The 21,990-nt window shown below is 34.6% G+C and overlaps 1 protein-coding gene across 1 annotated transcript; it reads left to right on the top strand.

Annotated features, from left to right (window-relative positions):
* Positions 1 to 15,856: 15,856 nt before the first annotated feature.
* On the top strand, positions 15,857 to 19,294 carry LOC126891232 (uncharacterized). The gene is made up of 2 exons (XM_050660414.1): positions 15,857 to 15,951; positions 18,220 to 19,294. The coding sequence occupies exons 1-2, from the start codon at positions 15,857 to 15,859 to the stop codon at positions 19,292 to 19,294; spliced, it is 1,170 nt and encodes a 389-aa protein (XP_050516371.1).
* Positions 19,295 to 21,990: the final 2,696 nt, after the last annotated feature.

Raw genomic sequence — 21,990 nt, 5'->3', positions numbered from 1 at the left:
TTTTATATTATAAAATTTTAAAAGTCTTTTAAAATATTAAGTATGGCAACGGGAAGGGTCATATCTCGCATTTCCTAGAATTCCTAATTAATACTAAAAATAAATAATAAATGTAACTGTCGAAAATTGGTAGAAAATTCGGAAATATATCAGTTAACAATTAACCGACTATCTTATGAACCGGCTGGCGATGAATCGGCCGGCGATGAACTGGCGGCATCGAAACGGCGGCGATGAACCGGCGGCGATGAAACGTCCTAGACCCTGAATTTAGCGCTATACGAGGATATTAACTTTAACAGAGTAATTACAGGGTAGTATATATTTATTGTACTTGTTAATTCCACAGGTAGACTTGCAAGAGGTAGGTATTTGACACTTCATGGTGTTAATTATTAACAATATCTGATAATAATACTAATATAGTATATTTACTGTACATATCTGAGTCTTGCTTAAGATAGGTACATTTTACTGATCCGGGTGTATCCTATATTCATATTTACCATATTGCTAGGTACTTTTTAAACGGCAGCACCCTCGCTTGAGTTCGCCAATCGCGAACTCAATCGACTATAGGTGGCAGTGCAGTTGCATGAAAATGGCCGATGTAATTGGGATATCGTATTTTTCTTTAATTAATATTGTTATTGATGTAATTAATTAATATAAATAAATTATTTATTAAATGGACACATCTGACAATCTTTCAAACGACGTCCATACATAGTTTAACGGATGATTTGTTCATATTTTCATCCCAATTCCTCTAGTTCCAAATAAGCGGTAGCACCATCGCTTGAGCTCGCGAGATTCCGGGACATGAGCCAAAACCAAAAAAAGCCGGTAGTTCCGTAGTTGTTGTTTAGTATTTTCTTCGTAGCTTGTGATTTTTGTGATGTTAATGTGCATTTGCCATATATTATATTTTAATAAATAATGTGAAAAGTTAGAAATTACATACATTCAAATACTAGCTTAGTCAATAAGTGTATAGTGTAGATTCTCCGTGTGGGATGCGGGCCACTAAGTAGAATACACCCACAGGATCTCCTCCTTGTCGTAAGAAGCGACTGCAGGAGCAACTGACCGTTGTCCTTAATTAAAATTCCATCTCGTCCTTTACCTACCTATTTACCTAAAACCTATCTCAACCACACCCCGAGTGTTGGATGAGTCCTTTTGACCGTGTTTGAGTGGATGGGGTCCATTTTGCGCGGGGGGTGTGTGGCATATACATGTCGCGCACCCTACACACAAACTGCGTAACTTACGCCTCTCCCCATTCACAAACTCCTAAATTCCTCAAACTTTGACGGGAAAGTCGATAAACGTTCCTGACGGAGGGCAACAGCGACCGTCAGTACCAAGTTAAGGCGTATAGGAAATTATCCTGAACCGGCTTATCATTGGATTTTCACAAGCGGAGCTGTACCAGCAGAAAGGTTGTGATACTGCGATGCAATAGGGCAGGGGAAACCATTGCATAATCATTCCCAAGAAAGTTATGCGTGATGTCATCAAATGAAATGCCTCGGATGTTGTCACGCAGCCCGGTTGACGACCGGCGCTACCTTGAGTCCGGGTCAAGTAGTGCAAAATTGGCCACCGGCCACGCAAATGTTAATGACCAGGCATCGTGTGGAAATTCAGCTACTGGTCTGCAAAAAGAAAAACTGAAACTCAGACAGATATTGAAGTTCGGTACATGGAACGTACAAGGGCTAAAGACGATCACAGGTAAGCTAGCAATTATTGAAAACGAGCTAGCAAGATACAATATAGAAATCTCTGGACTAGCTGAAACTCATTGATTAGGAGAGGGCCATTTCAGAACACATAATGGCAATTATATTTACTTCTCTGGTGCTGAGACCCAGAACTATACAGGTGTTGCCATTCTGATCTCACCAAGATTACAAAAGTCTGTCGTCGAATTTAAAGCTGTGAGCGATAGGATAGTTCTCCTTAAACTGGAAGGCAAACCACATAAACTTAATATCATACAAGTTTATGCGCCAACCAGCACATCAGATGACATAAAGATCGAGGAGTTCTACGAAAAACTGGAAATGACAATCGCCAACATACCAAATAAAGAGCTTACTTTAATATGTGGCGACTTCAATGCAAAAGTTGGCAACACTACACAGAATGACGACATAAAGAATGTACTGGGGAAGTTCGGTATAGGCCAGAGAAACGAAAGAGGTGACCGTTTAATCGAGTTTGCTATCACAAACAATTATTCTATCATGAATACTCGATTTAAACACCATGTACGTCGACTTTATACTTGGAAAAGTCCTGGAGATAGGTCTAGAAATCAAATAGATTACATCCTTACCAATATTCGCTGGAGATCGTCAATTCAAACAGTCAGATCATATCCAGGGGCGATATGCGGATCCGATCATAGTCTACTCGTAGCTAAAGTAAAGCTTAAACTTAAAGCGCCCAACAAACGAAAAGAGACAAATAGGATAGAACTCAGAAAGAAGGACGACCTTCTCCAGGAAGTACAGAAATTAATGCCCTCTGTTCGTAACGGAACATCACAAGAAATATGGGAGACTTTTAAACATTGTGTAACAACACCAATTGATCATACAAAGATAAATAATCCTGTGAAACGGAAACACTGCATAACAGATGAAACCTTTCAAATAATTTAAAATAGAAGAAATCTTTGTCAAAGTGGCGTGCATAGTAAAAGGGAAAAAGCTAGTTTAAGAGACCTCAATAGAGAAATAAAACGAAGATGCAAGACAGACAAAAACCAGTACTACCAGGATATATGCAAAGAAATTGAGAGACATGATCATAATAATCAGCCGAGAGATCTATTTAGAAAAATACGCTACTTAACAAGAGACTTTAAAGCTAGAACTTGGGCCATTGAAGACAACACTGGAACTCTGAGAACAAACAGAGAAGATATAGCAGAGACATGAAGATCGTATTGCAGGGACTTTTATAAAGATGCTCAACGCCAAGAACCTGTTAACCAAATCTCTGACGAGGTGGAAGAAGAACCTGATATACTTGAAAATGAAGTAAGACTCGCGATCAGTAAGCTCAAATATAATAAAGCACCAGGTGCAGATATGATAACAGCAGAAACGCTCAAAGCCACAGAAGAAACTGGCGTAAAATACTTCATCTACTCTGTAACTAAACATGGCATTCAAAACAATGGCCTGAAGACTGGACAAAATCTACAATAACCACAATTCATAAAAAAGGCAGCTTCCATAAATGCGACAATTATAGAACTATTTCTCTTATATCACATGCCAGTAAAATAATGCTACATATAATCAACGAGAGACTAAAAACATTTCTTCAAAGAGAAATACCACAAGAGCAAACTGGATTTACCAAAGATAGGGCGGAATGGGACGTTTCGATGCCGCCGGTTCATCGCCGGCCGTTTCGATGCCGCCGGTTCATCGCCAGTCCATTTCATCGCCGTCATATCTCGCATTTCCTAGAATTCCTAATTAATACTAAAAATAACTAATAATTGTAACTGTCGAAAATTCGGAAATATATCAGACAGCGATTAATTGACTGGCGATGAATCGGCCGGCATCGGCATCGAACTGACGGCATCGAAACGGCGGCGATGAAACGTCCTAGACCCAGGTAGGGGTACTAGAGAACACCTGTTAAATGTAAGACAGATAATCGAAAAATCTAGGGAATTCAATAATCCACTGTACATATGCTTTATAGATTATCGTAAGGCGTTCGACAGGGTCAAGTGGAGACACTTATGGCAAATACTAAAAGAAATGGGCGTACCCCAACACCTTATTTCGCTTATAACTGAACTATACGAACACACTACTGGATCGGTTAAAGTGCTTGACACACTTTCAAACGAATTTCATTCAGAACGGGGTGTCAGACAGGGATGTATACTGTCGCCACAATTATTCAATATATATGGAGAGCATATTATGAGAAGAGCACTTGATGGATGGGAAAAAGGCATCTCAATAAATGGTCATAAAATAAACAACCTACGTTTCGCAGATGACACAGCCCTTCTTGCAAATAGTCAAGCAGAGTTTATTGATCTTATACGACTGGTTGAAAACGAAAATCAAATATTTGGTCTGCAATTAAACATATCAAAGACAAAGATCATGATAGTGGATAGACTATATAACAATCATCCACATATAACCACAATTGATCGGTTTGAGGTTGTGAACTCATACTTATATCTGGGATCATTAATCACAAACACAGGGTCACTACAGGAGGAAATAAAACGTAGATGTGATCTAGCAAAAGTCGCCACAGCAAAAATGACCACAATATGGAAGGACTGTCAAATTTCAAGAGCGTTAAAGATGAGGTTGATCAACTGCTTAATATTCCCAATACTGACTTACGGATGTGAATCTTGGACCCTGAGAAATTCGGAAAGAAGAAAGATAGACGCCACTGAAATGTTCTGTTGGAGACGAATGCTACGAATTCCTTGGACCGACCATAGAACAAATAATTCGATTTTAAGAGAGCTAAAAGTTAGCCAACGGCTCTCCAGTAAAGTCCATCTCCAACAATTAAAATACTTTGGACATGTTATGAGAGCCGACACAGAAAACATGGAAATACTCATTATACAAGGAAAGGTGGAAGGCCGAAGATCACGAGGAAGATCCCCAACAAGATGGATCGATCAGATTACAGGAATATGCAAAAGACCTATGCATGAATTAAAAGAAATTACCAGAGACAGAGATCTTTGGAGACGGACAATACACGACATCACGTCGACCACTACACTCCCTTCGGGGGGTCAGGATTGAAGAGAGTGAGAGGTACTTATTAGGGTATATAAATGTGATAAGTTAGGTCTTTTAAGCCTCAACAGTACTGTATATTTATTCTATAGTTAATAGTTACAATAGTCATTATAAATTTTCTTATATTTTGTTGCAATTCCCCTATTTTGTTTCATGTTACGTTTTTTTCTTAGGTTCAATAAATATTTGTAGTTATAGGTTGTTTTAATGCTCAGAAATAACCGGGCCACCTTCTACTAATTCATAATAAATCCCTGATGAGATAGAGAGATTAACTGAATATTTTGCATTTTGTTTTCATTATATTTATTCAGTATCATCTCTCGATCCTATTTTCTGTAACAGATACCGTTAAGCTATTAACAAATTTTCAGCTTGCTATTAATCAACTTTTTTTTTGGTACGAGATATCCAGGTCTATTATGGCTTGCAAATTGTAGAAGCCTCGGAGGTGTAACCAGAGAAGTTCCCATTGTTTTCAGTCTGGTGGGATGTAGAGTAACATGTTTTATATGCCATTAGATTGAAAACTTAGTCTTCATCTGAAATATCATTCCTCCTGGTACTGATCCTTCAGCTCGCGAATTATCAGACCATTTTAATCAAATTTTTTTGCAACACAAGAGCTTAAACAAACCTTTAGCTTGTTACGGTTGTGGTAAACCAGGTTTCATTAGAACAAATTGTCCAGTATGTAGAATTACTAATAATGATTTATCTGTGAAAAAATGGAACAAGGTAACTATAGTTCGTCTTGCAAGTGACCTTAAATTATTAAAGGAATATCTAACTCGTAAAGCAAAAATGCATCGGAAGATTTATTAAAAGAAAATAAAAATAAAAGTTACTATATAACTCTCCTAAGACGTGTGCATTGTAAAATTTTGCTTTTAAATAGACGAAGACCTAGAGAATTGCAAAGGCATTGTATTTATATGAAAAAGCAGAAGCGCCTACTAATAAATATGAACACTTTGATTTAGTTGTTTCTCACCTTTTGAGAAAATTTTAATGCAGCTATTTAAAAGAATTGTAATACAAGGAAAATGGGGTAAAGGTGTACCAGTACTGTTCGGTAATCCATGAACAATCGAACCAATAATAGGCTATAAAGTTTTAAAACAATTTTCCAGGGATTGTGGGGCTAAAAATAGTAATGCACTATCGGCAACCCGACTAAGACAACATTTGGCTACATTGTGTCAAATTTTTTCTATGACTGATCAAGATGTAGAACAATTGTCAGATTCAATGTAACACACTCCCGGACCCAAAACACATAGGGGTTCTATCTCCTAACAGCAGAAAATGTAGAAGATCACGAAGATAATAATGGAGGTGGTAGTTTCTGCTGACGTACCTAAAAAAGGAGAATCTAAATCGACGCAACAAAAACAAAAAAGAGTTTTAATAAAATGGGCGGAGGAACAAAAACAGGTTGGTATTTCATTTTTTAATGATCATATTAATAAAAAAAAGACCACCCAAAAGGATAGAAGTGGAACAACTAAAAAAACATCCATAGCTACTTAGCAACAAGAATTGGCTGAATATTAGTTTTTATACAAAACACTTACTCTCAAAAAGCTATTAAGTCTATATTATTGTACACCGTGCTTTAAGGCAACGACGAAATTAACTTCCGTCATTACGTCAAGCCAAGTTTTCGTGCCAAAAATTCGCGAGCGTTGCCAGTCGTGTGTTATAAGCGAGAGGTAGAACATCTTTCATCTTGTTTTCTTGTTGTTCACTATTTTTGAACGTAGGATTGCCTAACGTAAGATGTAACAAGCTTTTGTGAGGGAAGTATTTCCTAGTAATTTTATAATTGTAAATATAAAATAAGAATCACAAATCAAGTCGTAAACAGGTGTTGCTTTGAGGCAAATTTATGAAATTTAATCATGGAACTGAAGTTTGCAAAGAAATGCAAATGTTGTTAGAAGACCAGTGCCAGATGATTCTGATGACAGCGAATTAGAGGATCATGACGCTGAAAATGATCCCTGTTACAGTCAAAAAAATGAAAGAATACCCATGAACGATCACATAAATCACTTATTTTGTATTTGCTGTCTTTCTATAAATAACAAACGTTTGTTCTAAAAAAAGATAGCAAATACCAAATAAGTGATTGATGTGATCGTTCATGGGTATTCTTTAATTTTTCCGACTGTATTTACCTTATGACAATATTGATGCATCTGTGAGGAAATCTTTTAGACTCATCTCATGAGTGACATTGTGGCAATATTGATGCATCTGTAAGTAAATATTTTAGACTCATCTCATGAGTGACATTTCTAATATCACCATTTTTTAAAGAAAACATTAACGAGGATGATCACATTGTTTCTGAGGATACATCTGATGAGGTGGACGATTCTTCCAAACCTAAATCCAAAAAAACAAAAGTAACCTACCAATGGAAGGTTTGTAAAACAAAAATTCCCAAAACTAGATATATTTACCGAATGATTTGAATATTAAACTTATACACGGAGACTTCATTTTCAAACACCCACAATTTAAGCCAGGTGTTTCAGATGAACTGTACAGACATATCCTGAAAGAACGGATCATTTCATTTACAAGACTAGACAATGAGTATAAGGTTTGTGAAAACTTTAATTTGACAATCATAATAAGGATAATGTTGAATACTGTGATATTTGTAATACTTGGAAAATCAATGACAAACTAGTGAAAGAGAGCAGGGCATTATACGAAGAATTTGCAGTTATATTTAGTGCAGATTTAGACAAGATATTTATGCCACCTCGACTTGAAATGTTCAAGTAAATCATCTTTGCACGACGCCCCAGAAAATACAACCAGACATTTACCCCTGTTGTGACGTTCCATCACTTATTTAATTAATTATTAATAGGAACGCCTTAGTTAATTATTGTCAAAATTATTTTCTTATAATATTAAAAAACCACAGGCATTGTACAGGCATTTATTAATGAACCGAAAACGACGAACTACCCCAGCTAATCGAAATACCATTCGAAAAAAATGCTTCACTAACCAAGACAGCTATCGTCCACCCGGGCCTAGCTCAGTCTCCCAGGGTGTGTGTTTCGGCTTGCCCTAATCTTAAATATGAACCATGAAAATTCACAATGGAAGCAAACAAAACAATACTTTAACTAATCATGTTTATTGTTCAATAAAGATATAATAAAATTGTGACTATAATAAAAATATATTCGAATTCTTTGCAAAAACTAACAATTCTTTAGGTATACTTATGCATGTAAAGGGAGTTGCCTATAACTAGAAAGGAAATAACTTTAGTAACGTGACGGACCATTACAATCCCCTTTTACCCGGAAAAAATTTTTTATCAAAAAACAAAACAGTAACAAAAAAGAAAACTTCTGTTGGAGTATTTATAAAGAAATGAGAACTGAAAAGATGATTGATAAATAACCACCAAAAGAAGTAACGAAAAGAATAGAAAAAAGAGGGAAAAGAAAGGATGAAGTGAGTGAGATAAACTAATACAAGTATGTAACAAAAAAGAAAACTTCTGTTGGAGTCAACGTAGTTTGCAAAATAAACTACAACAGAATTAGGAAAAGAAAATAGCTAATATAGCAAAATAATGTGACAACAATTTATTAAGGGTGGCTACTGCGTTGAGAAGCCGATGTAACAAAAATACCAATTTTACAATAGTACTTGTCTGGGGACTGGGAATTGAAAAGAGTAAGAAAGCGGAACGAGCTAATAACAGAAGTATGAAATGACAGATGCAAACTGAATGTAGTTAGACTAGCAAGATATGCAAGATAACGACAACTTGACACTCAAGGATTGATACGGCCAATTTGCATGCCTGTCAAAAACAGTAGATCACAATAGATAGGGATGATGACTAGAAAAGGAAATACTAAAATAAGAACAATATATTGAAAATAGAAAAAGAAGAATAATTGCTAAAGAAGAACAGATTAAATAAAACAAAATCAATCACGGGCGCCAGGAAAGGATCTTCGATCACTCTCCCCGGTATCTTACACTGCTGTATAATATATTAAATCACTAAAGAAATGTAAATATAAAGGAATAATAAGAAATGTTATACAAAATAAATAAATATTTATTAAAACTACTAGATTTTCACAATCTCTGAGTTAAACAAAGTGAATATTTAGTGACTCTAAAATGATAAAGTTAACGTGTACACTATTATATACACTGCGCGTCATAGAATACGGGCACCCTAAAAAATGGGTCATTTTTGATGTCGCGTATTTCCTAAACCTGTTCGATTTAAGTGATTTTTTGAATATGTTATAGCCTTATTCTTTGTCAATATCTCTGTAATAATATTTTTGCTAACAGGTAAATTTTCAATGTATACCAGGTGTACAAATAAAACTGTGTTTTTCTCTCTCAAAGTTCGCAACACCCTGTGGAATATTCTAGCATTTATAAAATACTGAAATTACAACCCAACCATAGCGTCAGGTTTTCTTAACATTCTGTAGGCATGCTCTTTATGAGTAGTTACAGGGTGTTTCTAAAGAAGTACGACCAACTTTAAGGGGTAATTCTGCATGAAAAAATAATGACCGTTTGCTTTATAAACATATGTCCGCAAATGCTTCCTTTCCGACATACAGGACGTTGAATTTTTCTTACAAATTGACGATTTATTTATTGCCCTAAAACTGGTAAAGATAGGCAAATGAAATTTGGCAGGTTTTAAGAGATAGTTATTGCTCATTCTTTGACATGCAATTAAGAATTTTATATTCTCCATTGGCGCGCATACGAGTCATCTGCGTGTCAGAGAAAACGGGACAACCACAAAATGGGTCATTTTTGATGTCTCAAATTTCCTAAACCTTCAATATATCATGATAAGTAAATTGGGAGAAGGGGCTAAGAATATGCTACTGGCAATTTACAATAAAATATGGAATACCGAATGTTATCCATCAAGTTGGAGAGAGTTTATAGTTTTACCCTTTCTAAAACCATACAAAAATCCAGAATTGCAAGAATCATATCGAGGAATCTCGTTAGGATCTTGTATTAGTAAAACATTTGAAAGAATGGTAAAGTGGAGATTGGAGAAATGGTTAGAATCTAATGAAAAGATACCGGCTTCACAATTCGGATTTAGAAGAGGATATTCTACCACAGAAAACATAGGTCATCTAGTAACAGATATTAATCTTAGTTTTACTGAAAATAAGTCTGTTACAGGTTTATTTATGGACATAGAAGGAGCATACGATAATGTCAATCTTAGTATTCTATATAACAAAATGTCACTAATTGGTCTTCCGGAAAGTTTTAATAAAAAAATAATTAAGATGTATTCCAACAGAAAAATATTCCTAAACATCAACAATAACCTGTTAGGACCTCAAATTGCTAGAGATGGATTACCACAAGGAGGCATATTAAGTCCAGTATTGTACCTTATATATACACATGATTTAGAAAAAACAGCAAAATTTTCAAAAATTATACAATTTGCAGACGATGTGGTAATTTATCAAGATCAAACTGAAAATAATCAAGGAATCAAAAATATCAATGATAACTACATAACAATTAGTAACTGGGCATTTAAAAATGGACTTACATTATCTAAAGATAAAACTCAAGCCTGTCTATTTACTAGACAAAGGAAAAATGTCCCAGTAGAAATAAAATTAAATAATATAAATTTTCCGGTACAAAAATCTGTAAAACACCTCGGTGTCATTTTGGATCAAAAACTTCTATGGAAAGAACAAATAGAAAATATAATTAGGAAAACAGAAAAAGGAGTAAATATCTTACGAGCAGCTTCACATTCCACATGGGGAGCAGATCCCAATCTCTCTCTTTTGGTCTATAGAGCTTATATAAGAGCAATAATAGATTATGGATCAGTATTTTATGCGGACGCAGCCAACTGTTATCTACAAAAAATTGAAGTCGTTGTGAACAAATGTTTAAGACTGTGTTTAGGCGCTCTAAAGTCTACTCCAATAAATAATTTATTTATAGAGTGTTCTGAAATGCCTATGACAATAAGAAGATGCAAACTAGGCAGTCAATTTTTAATTAAATTACTTCATAAAGAATCCAATATAATTGAAAAAATTCATCGATTGTCAATACAAGATTTAATGAATAAATACTGGCAAAAAAAGAAATCACCTTGTATTGCAGAATGCTATAAACAATTGGCTAAGTACAAGGAAAATATTCACACTACATCAATAAACCTAAGCTATACCTATAAATTCGAAGAAACGATGAAAATAGATATAAATTTCCTTCGAGATTATTCGAAATATCCAAATCCAATAAGAAATCTAATGTTTGAAACAGATGTAAAAGAATTAGTACCAAATTCATATCAAATTTATACAGACGCATCAAAAAACAAGGAGGGAACAGCCTGTGCAATATATGATCCACAAGTTAAGTATAAAAAAATGGTAAAATTAAATATAAACACAAACATATATTCGGCGGAGTTAATAGGTATACTAGAAGCCTTGAAGTATTGTCAACATATTGTCACAAATTCAGAAATTGTTATAATAAGTGACAGTAAAAGCGCTTTGTCAAAAATAAAGCACCTGAAGATAACTTCCAAAGTAAATTATATTATTTTGGAAATAATCAAAAATATTAACAAATTAAATACAGATTTAAAAAAAATACGGTTAGTGTGGGTCAAAGGACACAGCGGAATTATGGGTAATGAACTGGTGGATTCCTTAGCTAAGCAGGCTCTAAAAGAAGGGATATATATTGACTACAAATGTACACCTGAAGAAATTAAAAATATTAGCACTAATATATATAAAACAATCTGGAGCAAAGAATTTGAGGAAATTAAAAAAGGTATGTACTATAAAGAAATCCAATGTACAATACCATCAAGACCACGGTTTGCAATGACAACTCTTCCAAAATACGCAGTGAGACAAATATGCCGGTTAAGATTTAACCATGCATTGATTCCAACATATCTACATAAAATTCATTTAAGAGACAATCCATATTGTCAATGTGGAGAAATAGGTGATGCTGAACATATGATTTTAAATTGCCCTCTAATACAAATAAAAATAAATATGTTTATAAGTAAATTATACAGTTGTAAAGATATAACACACCCAATAAATTTAACATATATATTATCACAAATTAATAATACAGAATTAATGCAATTATTTATAGAACATATTAAAAATATAAAAATCAAATTATAAACTAACTAACGTAAAGACCGAAATTAAAATCTATTACAATATATAAGTAAAACTGTGTTTTTGCCTGATGTGGTATTCCCACTGATCAGTGGTCATTCCTTATAAAGTATGTAGAATAAGTAGGATAGAAAATGTTGAGTAGATAAGTATAGGAAAATATTATTGTAAAATAAATGAGCAAAATTGGTGAATCGGCGAATGAGCTTTGAAGGGCCCGTAGTCATACAACTCCAAAGAAAAAAAAAGTGCTTATTTTTTAAAAAATTTGGTTTCAAAGTAAAATTTTTAAAAATTTAAATTTTGAAAAATATCCTTTTTTTCAAAATAACTTAAAAATTGTTAGAGATACCAAAAATCTCGAAAAACAAAAAAAGTCGGATTTGCTTTTCTGAATATCATGTATTTTTTGTTTTTCTGTTAGACAAAAATTTATTGAGATTTGGTGTTTCTAAATTTGCATACATTGGTGATCAGTGACTCGTTCAACCCCTTTTAATTACAGCCCTTTCAATAATAAGGACTTTGAACCGATAAAACTTACAGATCATATAAACAATATATACACGAGTCAAGAAACTTGTGAAGTCGTAACGATTAAGTTCATTTAATATACTAATTAGGGGGTGATTTTCTCGATTTTTTTACCAAAACCAAAAGGGACTAACTTTATTTTGCGTAACTTGTTTAATTTTGATGCTAGAATTTTTTTATAAAACAAAAATGAAGCTTCTTTTAAACACTTTAAATAAGTTGTAATGAGTTTTCCCCGAAATGTGCTTCATTTTTGGTTATTTCACGTTAAAGTATTCCATTTGGAATTTGACGAATATGAACCTATTTTTCATTAGCTATAACTCTGCTTCTACTAGATGTAGAGACGTGATATATACACCATGTTTTAAAAATTTTTACAGGCTATATTTTTTGCTAAGAATGTTTTTTCGACAAAATACTATTTGAGTTATTTGAGAAAAACCGTCTAAAAGCGTGGTTGTTTTGTTGAAAAAATGAACGTATTCACTGCCAAATAACTCGAAAAGTATTGACTTAGTGAAAAAACACTATAGAACAAAAGTTACTTAAAATTAGCCAGTTTATTCATTTCCTGACTTTCTTTGGACGAATATTTTTTCTCCCCCAAGAGGGGGTGAAAACCACCTCCAGGGCAAAAGCACATATCGGCACAATATCACTTTTTTTCTTTGACTTGCTAGCTATGTGTATGCCAGATTTCATGTCAATCCAAGCGGTTCTTTAAAATTTAGAGGTTTTGCAATATTTTACCGGTAAAGAACGGACTAATGTTGATATTGCACGATCTAATATCAACGTGGAATGAAGTAAACACTTCTGTTGTATGTAGGTATATGAATTTATTTATTAAAATTCTTAAAATTTATCCAAAAGGGAGTGGAAGTACAAAACGTTTTCGGTCAAACTGACCATCATCAGTCTAAACGTCCAGTGTACAAGTAATTGAAACTAGCCACTTCAATAGGTGTAAAAACCTCTAAATAACATTATTGCTACATTACATATATGTTATATAGTAGTCGACATTAAGTCGATGTCTTAAGATTATAAATATCACATGTGGATGTATGTCATCCTTGCTCGGAAATTGTACAAGGTTGTTGTGATCAGGTGAGAGGTTTACAACCAACCCAGAGTTTTAACGAAGGTATACAGCCAACTACAGGCTTTACCCTTTTAAAGTTTTAACTAATATCAGTAGCGTACATCGTGGTCAGTTTCTGCATTGCGATTTCTTGTTCTTTATCAACCTCGCGCTTTAGTGTCGTTGATTTAGATAATTTTTGTTGATAATATTTGGGGAGAAGGCAAACGAAACTTGCCAATACTTCTTATGTTTTATGAGGCGTTGTTTAATACTGCTTGATAAACACTACTGGTTGATAATGTATGAACCATTTACTAGTCGAGGTCGTCCAATATCTGAAAAAAGTCCGAAGCATTGACATTCGTTATAAGTCATATTTTAAATAAGAAAGAAGTATGCCAGTTCTCATTGAAAGAAATTTTGAGCGAACTTAAAGGAAATTACGTACCGCAATTAAAATATTTGAAAAAATCATTGGAAGATCATTTTGGCGATGAAATAAAAATTTATTCCACTAAAAAAGATTATTTCATATGTTTCAGAGACAGTAAAGGTAGGATTATTGATGACGAATGGTACAGTAAAAGAAAAGCTAATCTTGAAGAAGAGCGTTTACGTTTAGTTCAAGAAGCTGCTAATATAGTTTTGGAAGATATTCGTTTGCAACGACATGACCTTAATCAATATGATGTACCAACTTCTATTACATCAGATATTTTTTTTCTGATTTGTCACTCACATTGAAAGAATTTGTAAAAATAGTCCTTGTTACACACAAGCAGCCAACAAAATAAAATGGACTACAAAAATGGTATAACCGAGCTGCTACTATAGGTAATATTTTGATGTCAGCCGCTAGACCACGAGCATTTGTATCAAAAATACTTTTACTATTGTCCGTATTAATACATAGGAAATTTGCATCCAAAGATCTTATCAATCTTTTGTCAAACATTGGTCTTTGAAAATTACAAAGGAACTGTACGTTTTGAGGCTTCAATCGTGAAAGACCCTCAAAATTTCACTATAAATACTAATTCATTCATACAGTTTATTTAGGATAACGCCAATCATAATACCAGAACAATCTATGGACATGGGACATTCCACACTATGGGCGGCTTACTTGTGAGACCCCAGTTAAAGCTGCAACAACCAAACAAGACTTTTATGACTGCCAAATATTCCTACAGTCACCGATACAGGTGATTTTGGTTTTCTGCCACTGATTCCTTCTGATAAAGATGGCGCTAAAGGGCTGAACAAAATAATCGTAAACATATTACCTGACTTACAAAAAAATAGAAATTGCTGATTTGGACTGTTTATGGCTGTTCAGTGAATCAACGAATCCTAAAACTACGGAAGGCTGGCTGGGTTTTATGGATTCTCGATCAAATTATTTCGAATTTTCTGTATCGAAAATTATTCCTCTGCCATTTATTAATGCGCCAGCAATTAAAGAAAATGCCATTTTGACTGCTCTAGTAGAATCTGCAGCACGTAGTAGGGCTAACAATTAAACTACAGCTTTATAGCTTTTGACCAACCTCTTTATTGGAAAGCTCGTGGTATTATCGTTAAAGCTGAAAAAAATTATGACCCTCATAATTTATGCTCAATAGTTGTGAGACTTGGTGGCTTCCATGCTTTAATGTCTTTTTTGGGAAGTATCGGATATATAATGGAAGGTAGTGGCCTCAAAAGTTTTCACGATGATTTATTCAGAACTATCTGCAAAAAAGCATTGACTGGGCATACATTTGCAAGATCGATAAGAGGGCAACTTTTAATTCAAAGTATGTTAGGAAGTCTCATTCTACGAAATTGTAATTTGACTGATTCAGAAAAAAATTTCTTACATGATATGCTGAAACAAATCAAAAATTCTAGGTATGATACTTTAGAAACAGAAACTTTTTTAAACATAAACAAGAAATTCAAAGATACCATCAGCATTTTGAAAGAAAAAGGCCCAAAAGCTCAATTATGGCTACAATACTTTGAAATGGTGACTATCGTAAAACAATTTTATGATGCAGAAAGATCTGGAAATTGGCAGCTTCATTTAAATTCCATGCAACGAATGTTATTTTCATGCAAGTGGGCATTTCTTGTATGGAAAATCGTGTCACTTATACTTGCAAGATATGGATTAATTTCCAGAAATAATGACTGAGTATGATCATTTCTGTCAAAAAGGTTGGTTTACTATAAGAAGATCTTGCAAATTCTGGTGCGGAGTGTGGAGTGATATGATTAAAGAGTAAGTTTTGATGATTTTAGATTTCAATTAAGCTGGTTGGCAGTTTTACGCATGGTCAAGGTATTACTGAAAGCGTCGTTGCTAAGTGGATTGCTGAGTCTATCATTTCCTTTGAAATATGCAGTGAAATAGAGATGTTGTATGGCAAATTTTCAAACTTCTGACATTGTGAGTTATATCAATCGCAAAGGGGAATTTCTAGAGTTTGTAGGTTGCTTATGGACAAAATGATTGATGACGACCAGTGGGAACCTACATTTGGATGTTTCCTATAGATCTTCGAGAATGCCGAACCTAGGCGGCAACAATCTCGTCAACAACTTTCACAGTGAAGCCCAACTACAAAGTTAATTTGTCCGCCAATGGCGGCATTTTTGTATTTAACCCAGATAACAGAACTTACTTTTTGTTTAACAAAGAAGTGACAATTCACACAAGAAAGGTGGACATCGGGATGTTGTACACTGGGTATTTGGAGGGATTCAAGATAAGTTCTTTGATGGAGGAAGAATCCAGGGTGGTGAGTTTTCAACACCTAGAAAGACACAAGAACAAAATAGAGGAGGGGTCTACTTTCAATATATACATAAATGAGGCTCCCTTCTCGATAATAAAAGATTCAGAAGTTCAGTATCAGACAATTCGGACCATGCAGAGACAGGTAGATGCATCAAGAGAGGCCCTCTGTCCCGAAATAAGTCATCTGTTGCATACTGAAAAACCATGGTTGAGAGATGTTGAATGCAGACCATCACGAATCAAAAGAGATGCTGAAGATTTGATAAAAATTAATGATTTTTTCTCATCATAATATTTTCCAAGAAAGTGAGTTTATAACAGCTATCGTTTCAGGAGTGGTTGGAAACAAAATCATCAATTGCCACCAAGCTTTTGATATAGGAACCAACATAATGAATAAATTAATTGGTCTAAATTTTGAAAACATAAAGGCCAAGAGAAAAGATAAAGTTAACAATATTTTTTCCATGCACTCTAAAATAAACATTAATAATCAGACAGTATCTATAAATCCTTTACTGATATTCCAGAGAATATGTGCCAGTATATAAAATGAGACTGACAAAAAAAAATTGTATTTTGAACTTGCTGCTTTTCCACTGGCTCTATTTAATGAAGAGGGCATGCGTAAATCACAAAAATCAGTATTTTGCTCTTTATTTGATGAGGTTCCAGCCCTTCCAGATCAAAATAACATTTTGCACGTAGCCGATGGAGGATACTTTTACAGAATTTTATTTGGGGTTCTGTTAATAAGTTATCTAATACTGTCCAAGCATACCGTACGTAAAAAGACATTTCGTTAAAGACATATTAACTCAGTTATCCAAAGTCTGCACTGTATAGCTGCAATAGTCTTAAACATGCAATTCTCAGAAAGTACGTTGGCTTTTTATATACTTTTACTGGCTGTGACACAACATCTAGCTTTTTCAATCAAGGAAAATTTAAATTAATTAATGCAGCACCCGAAATTTAACGTTTAATTGAAGTTCTTTATAAGCCGAAAGCAACTCAAGATGCTATTCCTACAAATGGATTTAAACTCATTGTTGAAACGTATTTTACAACAACTGATATTGTTTACAAAAAACACACAACGATATTTTATCATTGAATGATTTAAGGTACTTACAATTTATTAGAAACACGAGGAAAACATTTAAATTAGAACATTTGCCACCGACGGAGGGTGCTGATAAACAACACGTTTTGCGAGTATATTATCAAGTACCGTAGATTGGGGATACTTTGAACTCGAGGGTTATTTTGATCAAAACTTTAAAAATTAATTATATGCCTCAGGCGTGTGCGCTTAGCCACTGCCGATAACCGAATTTTGCCTAGTCGGCAGCAATGTTACTGTTATTTAGTATTTATGACCATTCGATACCGATACACACGCGTGTGCTAGAAGTACAAGCATTTTTTTGGAGTATTGAGTTTAACATCAATTTTGTTAAGTGAAAAACTTCGTACATATCACGGTAAGTATATTGTTTATACAACGTATTCTTTCATGTAGTGATTAGAAGTACTTTGATAATGAATCTCACTGAAAATAACGTAAGCAGGTTATGGGAGTGATTAAGAGTACGGCGTGAAATTACTGGGGGAAACATTAATCAATACCATGGGCAACATTGATCGTGTGATCAATGTTACCCCAGACGATCCGTATAATCGTTTTTTCGAACAGATGAAAATATTAATCAAATAAATATTATTTAAACGTATTCTTTCTTGCAGGAAAATGCCCCGTAAGCATAAAAGATTACTTGGCAGCAGAAGTTACGCTGATTACCCTCCAGCAAATTTAGAAAGAGCCATTGAACGGGTAGTTGAAGGTACACTATCTATTAGAGAAGCATCAAGACAATATAAAATTCCCTTTGGTACCCTGTATAACAGATATAAAGGAAAACATATTGGCACCCCCGGACGTCCTACTATTTTCACCAAAGGAGAGGAGGTAGCAATTTTAAAAGCAGCCGCTAAATGTGCTGACTGGGGCTTTCCTTTATCTATTCAGGACCTACGAATGATGGCAAAATGGTATTTGGATCAACAAGGAAAAAACGTGGCTATATTTCAAAATAATCTGCCTGGTATTGACTGGGCATACAGCCTACTTAATAGGCATAAGGATTCGTTTGGGCAACGACTAGCAACAAATATTAAACATGCTAGAGCTGCTGTTTCAAGAGTTACACTAGAAGAGTTTTATAATAACTTGGAGCCAGTAATTAAAGATTTACCCAGTTCCAACATTTTCAACTATGACGAATCTAATTTGTCAGACGATCCAGGGAAAAAACGTTGCATATACAAAAGAGGCATTAAGTACCCCGAAAAAGTGATGAATCACTCCAAAAGTTGTACCACTATTATGGTATGTGCTGCTGCAGATGGAACTCTTCTCCCTCCCTACGTCATTTATAAAAGCATTCACCTGTATGATACGTGGAAGGAAAATGGACCGCGTGGTTTACCTTGCTGCGATAAACCATGCTGCAACCAAGGGACGAGGTATAATCGTACTCAAAGTGGATGGATAGATGGCGTAACTTTTAGAAACTGGTTCACAACTTGCTTTTTATCCCATGCACGACGTTTAGAAGGAAGAAAAGCTTTGATAGGAGATAATTTGTCGTCACACCTGGATGATGAAGTTCTTAAGATGTGTGCTGAACATGAAATTGACTTCATATGCTTAGTTCCAAATTCTACCCATTTGTGCCAACCACTGGACGTGGGCTTTTTCAGGCCAATGAAACAGGCTTGGAGGACGACGTTAACGGATTGGAAATTACAAAATTTGTGACTAAGTACAGTTCCAAAAGATATGTTTTCATCTCTTTTAAGGAAAACATTAAAAACTCTTGACGAAGTCACTCCTCGAGTTTCGAAAGGTGGTCCATCCCAACAAACGGATAAAATTGCGTCAGCAGTAAAGCGAAACTTAATTAGCTCCTTTCGTTCTACTGGTATTTATCCGTTCTGCCCGGGTGAAGTTTATAAGAAATTGCCAACAGATGACGCTCCACAAGATCCCACGGACGCCGTTGAAAATGCATTAACTGCACTTCTAAAGGAGCAAAGATTTGGAGGACCAGAGAGACCAAAAACAAGAAAAAAGAAACTAGATGTAGCTCCCGGAGCTAGTGTGTCAACAGCAATAATTGAGAAGCAATCAGAAGATAGTTCAGATAAAGAAAGCCACGTATCACAGTCAGATGAATCCGAGTCCGAAAATGAATCAGACTTGTTAGAAAATGAAGAAAACTACGAAGTGCAGTCTGAAGTAGATAAGGTTCAAGCAGGTAGATATATTTTAGCAAAATTCTTATCTCAGAGAGGAAAAAAACTTATATCTATGTCTGTAAAATTTTGGAGGTAGAGCCGGAAGTAATAGTCATAGGCTATAAATCCATAAAACCCAGCAAGACAGAATTTAAGATGATTGATGCCGACATATCCCAAATTAGTAAGGAGGATATAGTTGAATTTTTACCAAATCCCGCATATATAGAGTGTTTAGATGGAAGCACCAAATGCATTTTTAAAAAAGACATTAAAGTAGTTGAAGTTTAGTTTAATTTGAAACACGTTAACATACCTTATTTTTCTGTAAAATTCGTAGTTTTTAAGTTGTTGAAGTGCAGTTTCATTTCATTATCATCAAATACATTATTTTCTGTAAGTTTCATATTTTTTTTTTTTACCCTAAAAAGTCATAATAAAATAAGATTTGTCAAAATATGTTTTCAAAGGGAATAACATTGGGGATACTTTCATATTAAACTAAAATTACATGTGTGATCAAAATATCCCCATCTAGAGTATATCTTTGATCAGGTCCTTTAAATTGTTTTTCTTGAAAAGTATCAAACATTTAGTGTTAATATTTATTGTGTGTCTTGATAAACGAAACCCGATTATTACTGATTTTTTTAGTCGATTTTAACTCTTAGATAAAAGTTTTGTTTAACATTAAAATTTAAAAATGATCAATGTATCCCCATTCTACGGTACAAGTATGGTTGAAAAATAAAATGGATGCTGTAGCAGGCCGCCCCTGTATTGCCTTCATGTGCACTCAACGCGCGGAGTCCCCGAGTTCCAGCGAGATGGGGCGACTACAGTCGAGCTTCCCCACTGCCGAGCCACCCGGAGACCGGTGCTATAAAAGCGAGATTCAGCGGCGAATTCGTGATTCCTCATCCAGAGACTTAAAATCTCCACCAGGCGCACAGTGTGTCACTTCTAACAAGCTAGGTGGACAAAATTATTTTTCATCTTACTTACATTTGTATCGACCAGTTAAGTAATTTGATAATAAAATAAATCATTTTTATTAGTCAAAGACTAAATCAGAGGCGTTCGTCAGCGAAATAAATAAAAAAATTAAAAGATTTTCTATATTTAATGCATATTTTATGGTGGACACTTCCTAGTTTGCTTGTATGAATGCGTTGTAGATTTGGAGTCTATGTAATAGGCTAATGCTTCATCTCCACTTAATTGCCTACCATTCTGCAAGCTATTCGATTTTTTATAATTAGAAGATGTAGCACCTACTGAGCATTCACTTACGCTCCTAATTGAATTAGCAACGTTTCTATTCCCTACTGCACGAGCTGCTACTTCTGAAGCAGTTACCAACTCCCCCACACTGCGTGATTCAACGAGGTCCTCAACTATACGTTTTTTTGTTTTAAACGATGCCTCGTCAAAATTTTGCCGTGGTCTTCCTATATTACCGGAACCTTGAAATAATATGGACGATCGCGGCACAGTACATTGAGCTTCAAATTTGATGTGCTCATTCAACCAACTTTCATTAGTTGCCAAAAACGATGTTGTGATCTTCCCGCAGCAACCCATTTATCAGAAATTTTGGAGGCATAATTTGCTATCCTCATTCTGATTTTCCTGTCAGAGTCCTCTGTTAGGTCTCTAAAATTAAATTTTCTAGAAAGGAACTCAAATAGAACACAATTTTTTTCTCCTTTTGTTGAACATTTTACCCATTCTTCAAAAAATTCCCTCCTGGGAAGACAGTGCTCTAAAAAAAATGATGTGCTCGAGTATGCAGGTTATAATAAGTCTTATTATTAATGGGAAAGGTGCAGCTATGACAAATAGCAAAGTTAACCCGGATAAAAAAGGTACAAGTCATTACCACCCTTCCACACTTTGAAAACGAAGAAAATTTCCTTCGTTCATCATACAAACTTTTTTTAATATTCTGATTATCAAATCGATTTGTTAAATTAGAAAAAATTATGAGTTACTAGCATAAATATTATCCACCTTCAACAATTAATATTTATAAATTAAGGAAAACTTAAATTTCATGTGATTTATATGATCTACGGAATTCAACTTATTTTTTCTATTACAATAAAGATACGTACCTTTGGACGCTATTACTCAAAAAACAAAATGATGTGCAAGCGTGTGCAGTTTATAATAGGCCTTATTATCAATGGGATAGGTGCATCTATGACATATAAA

The sequence above is a fragment of the Diabrotica virgifera genome, chromosome 9 (genome assembly GCF_917563875.1).
Source record: "Diabrotica virgifera virgifera chromosome 9, PGI_DIABVI_V3a".
In the NCBI taxonomy this organism is placed as follows: Eukaryota; Metazoa; Arthropoda; class Insecta; order Coleoptera; family Chrysomelidae; genus Diabrotica; species Diabrotica virgifera.
The sequence above is the reverse complement of the archived record's forward strand: the minus strand, read 5'-3'. Positions and strand labels throughout refer to the sequence as shown.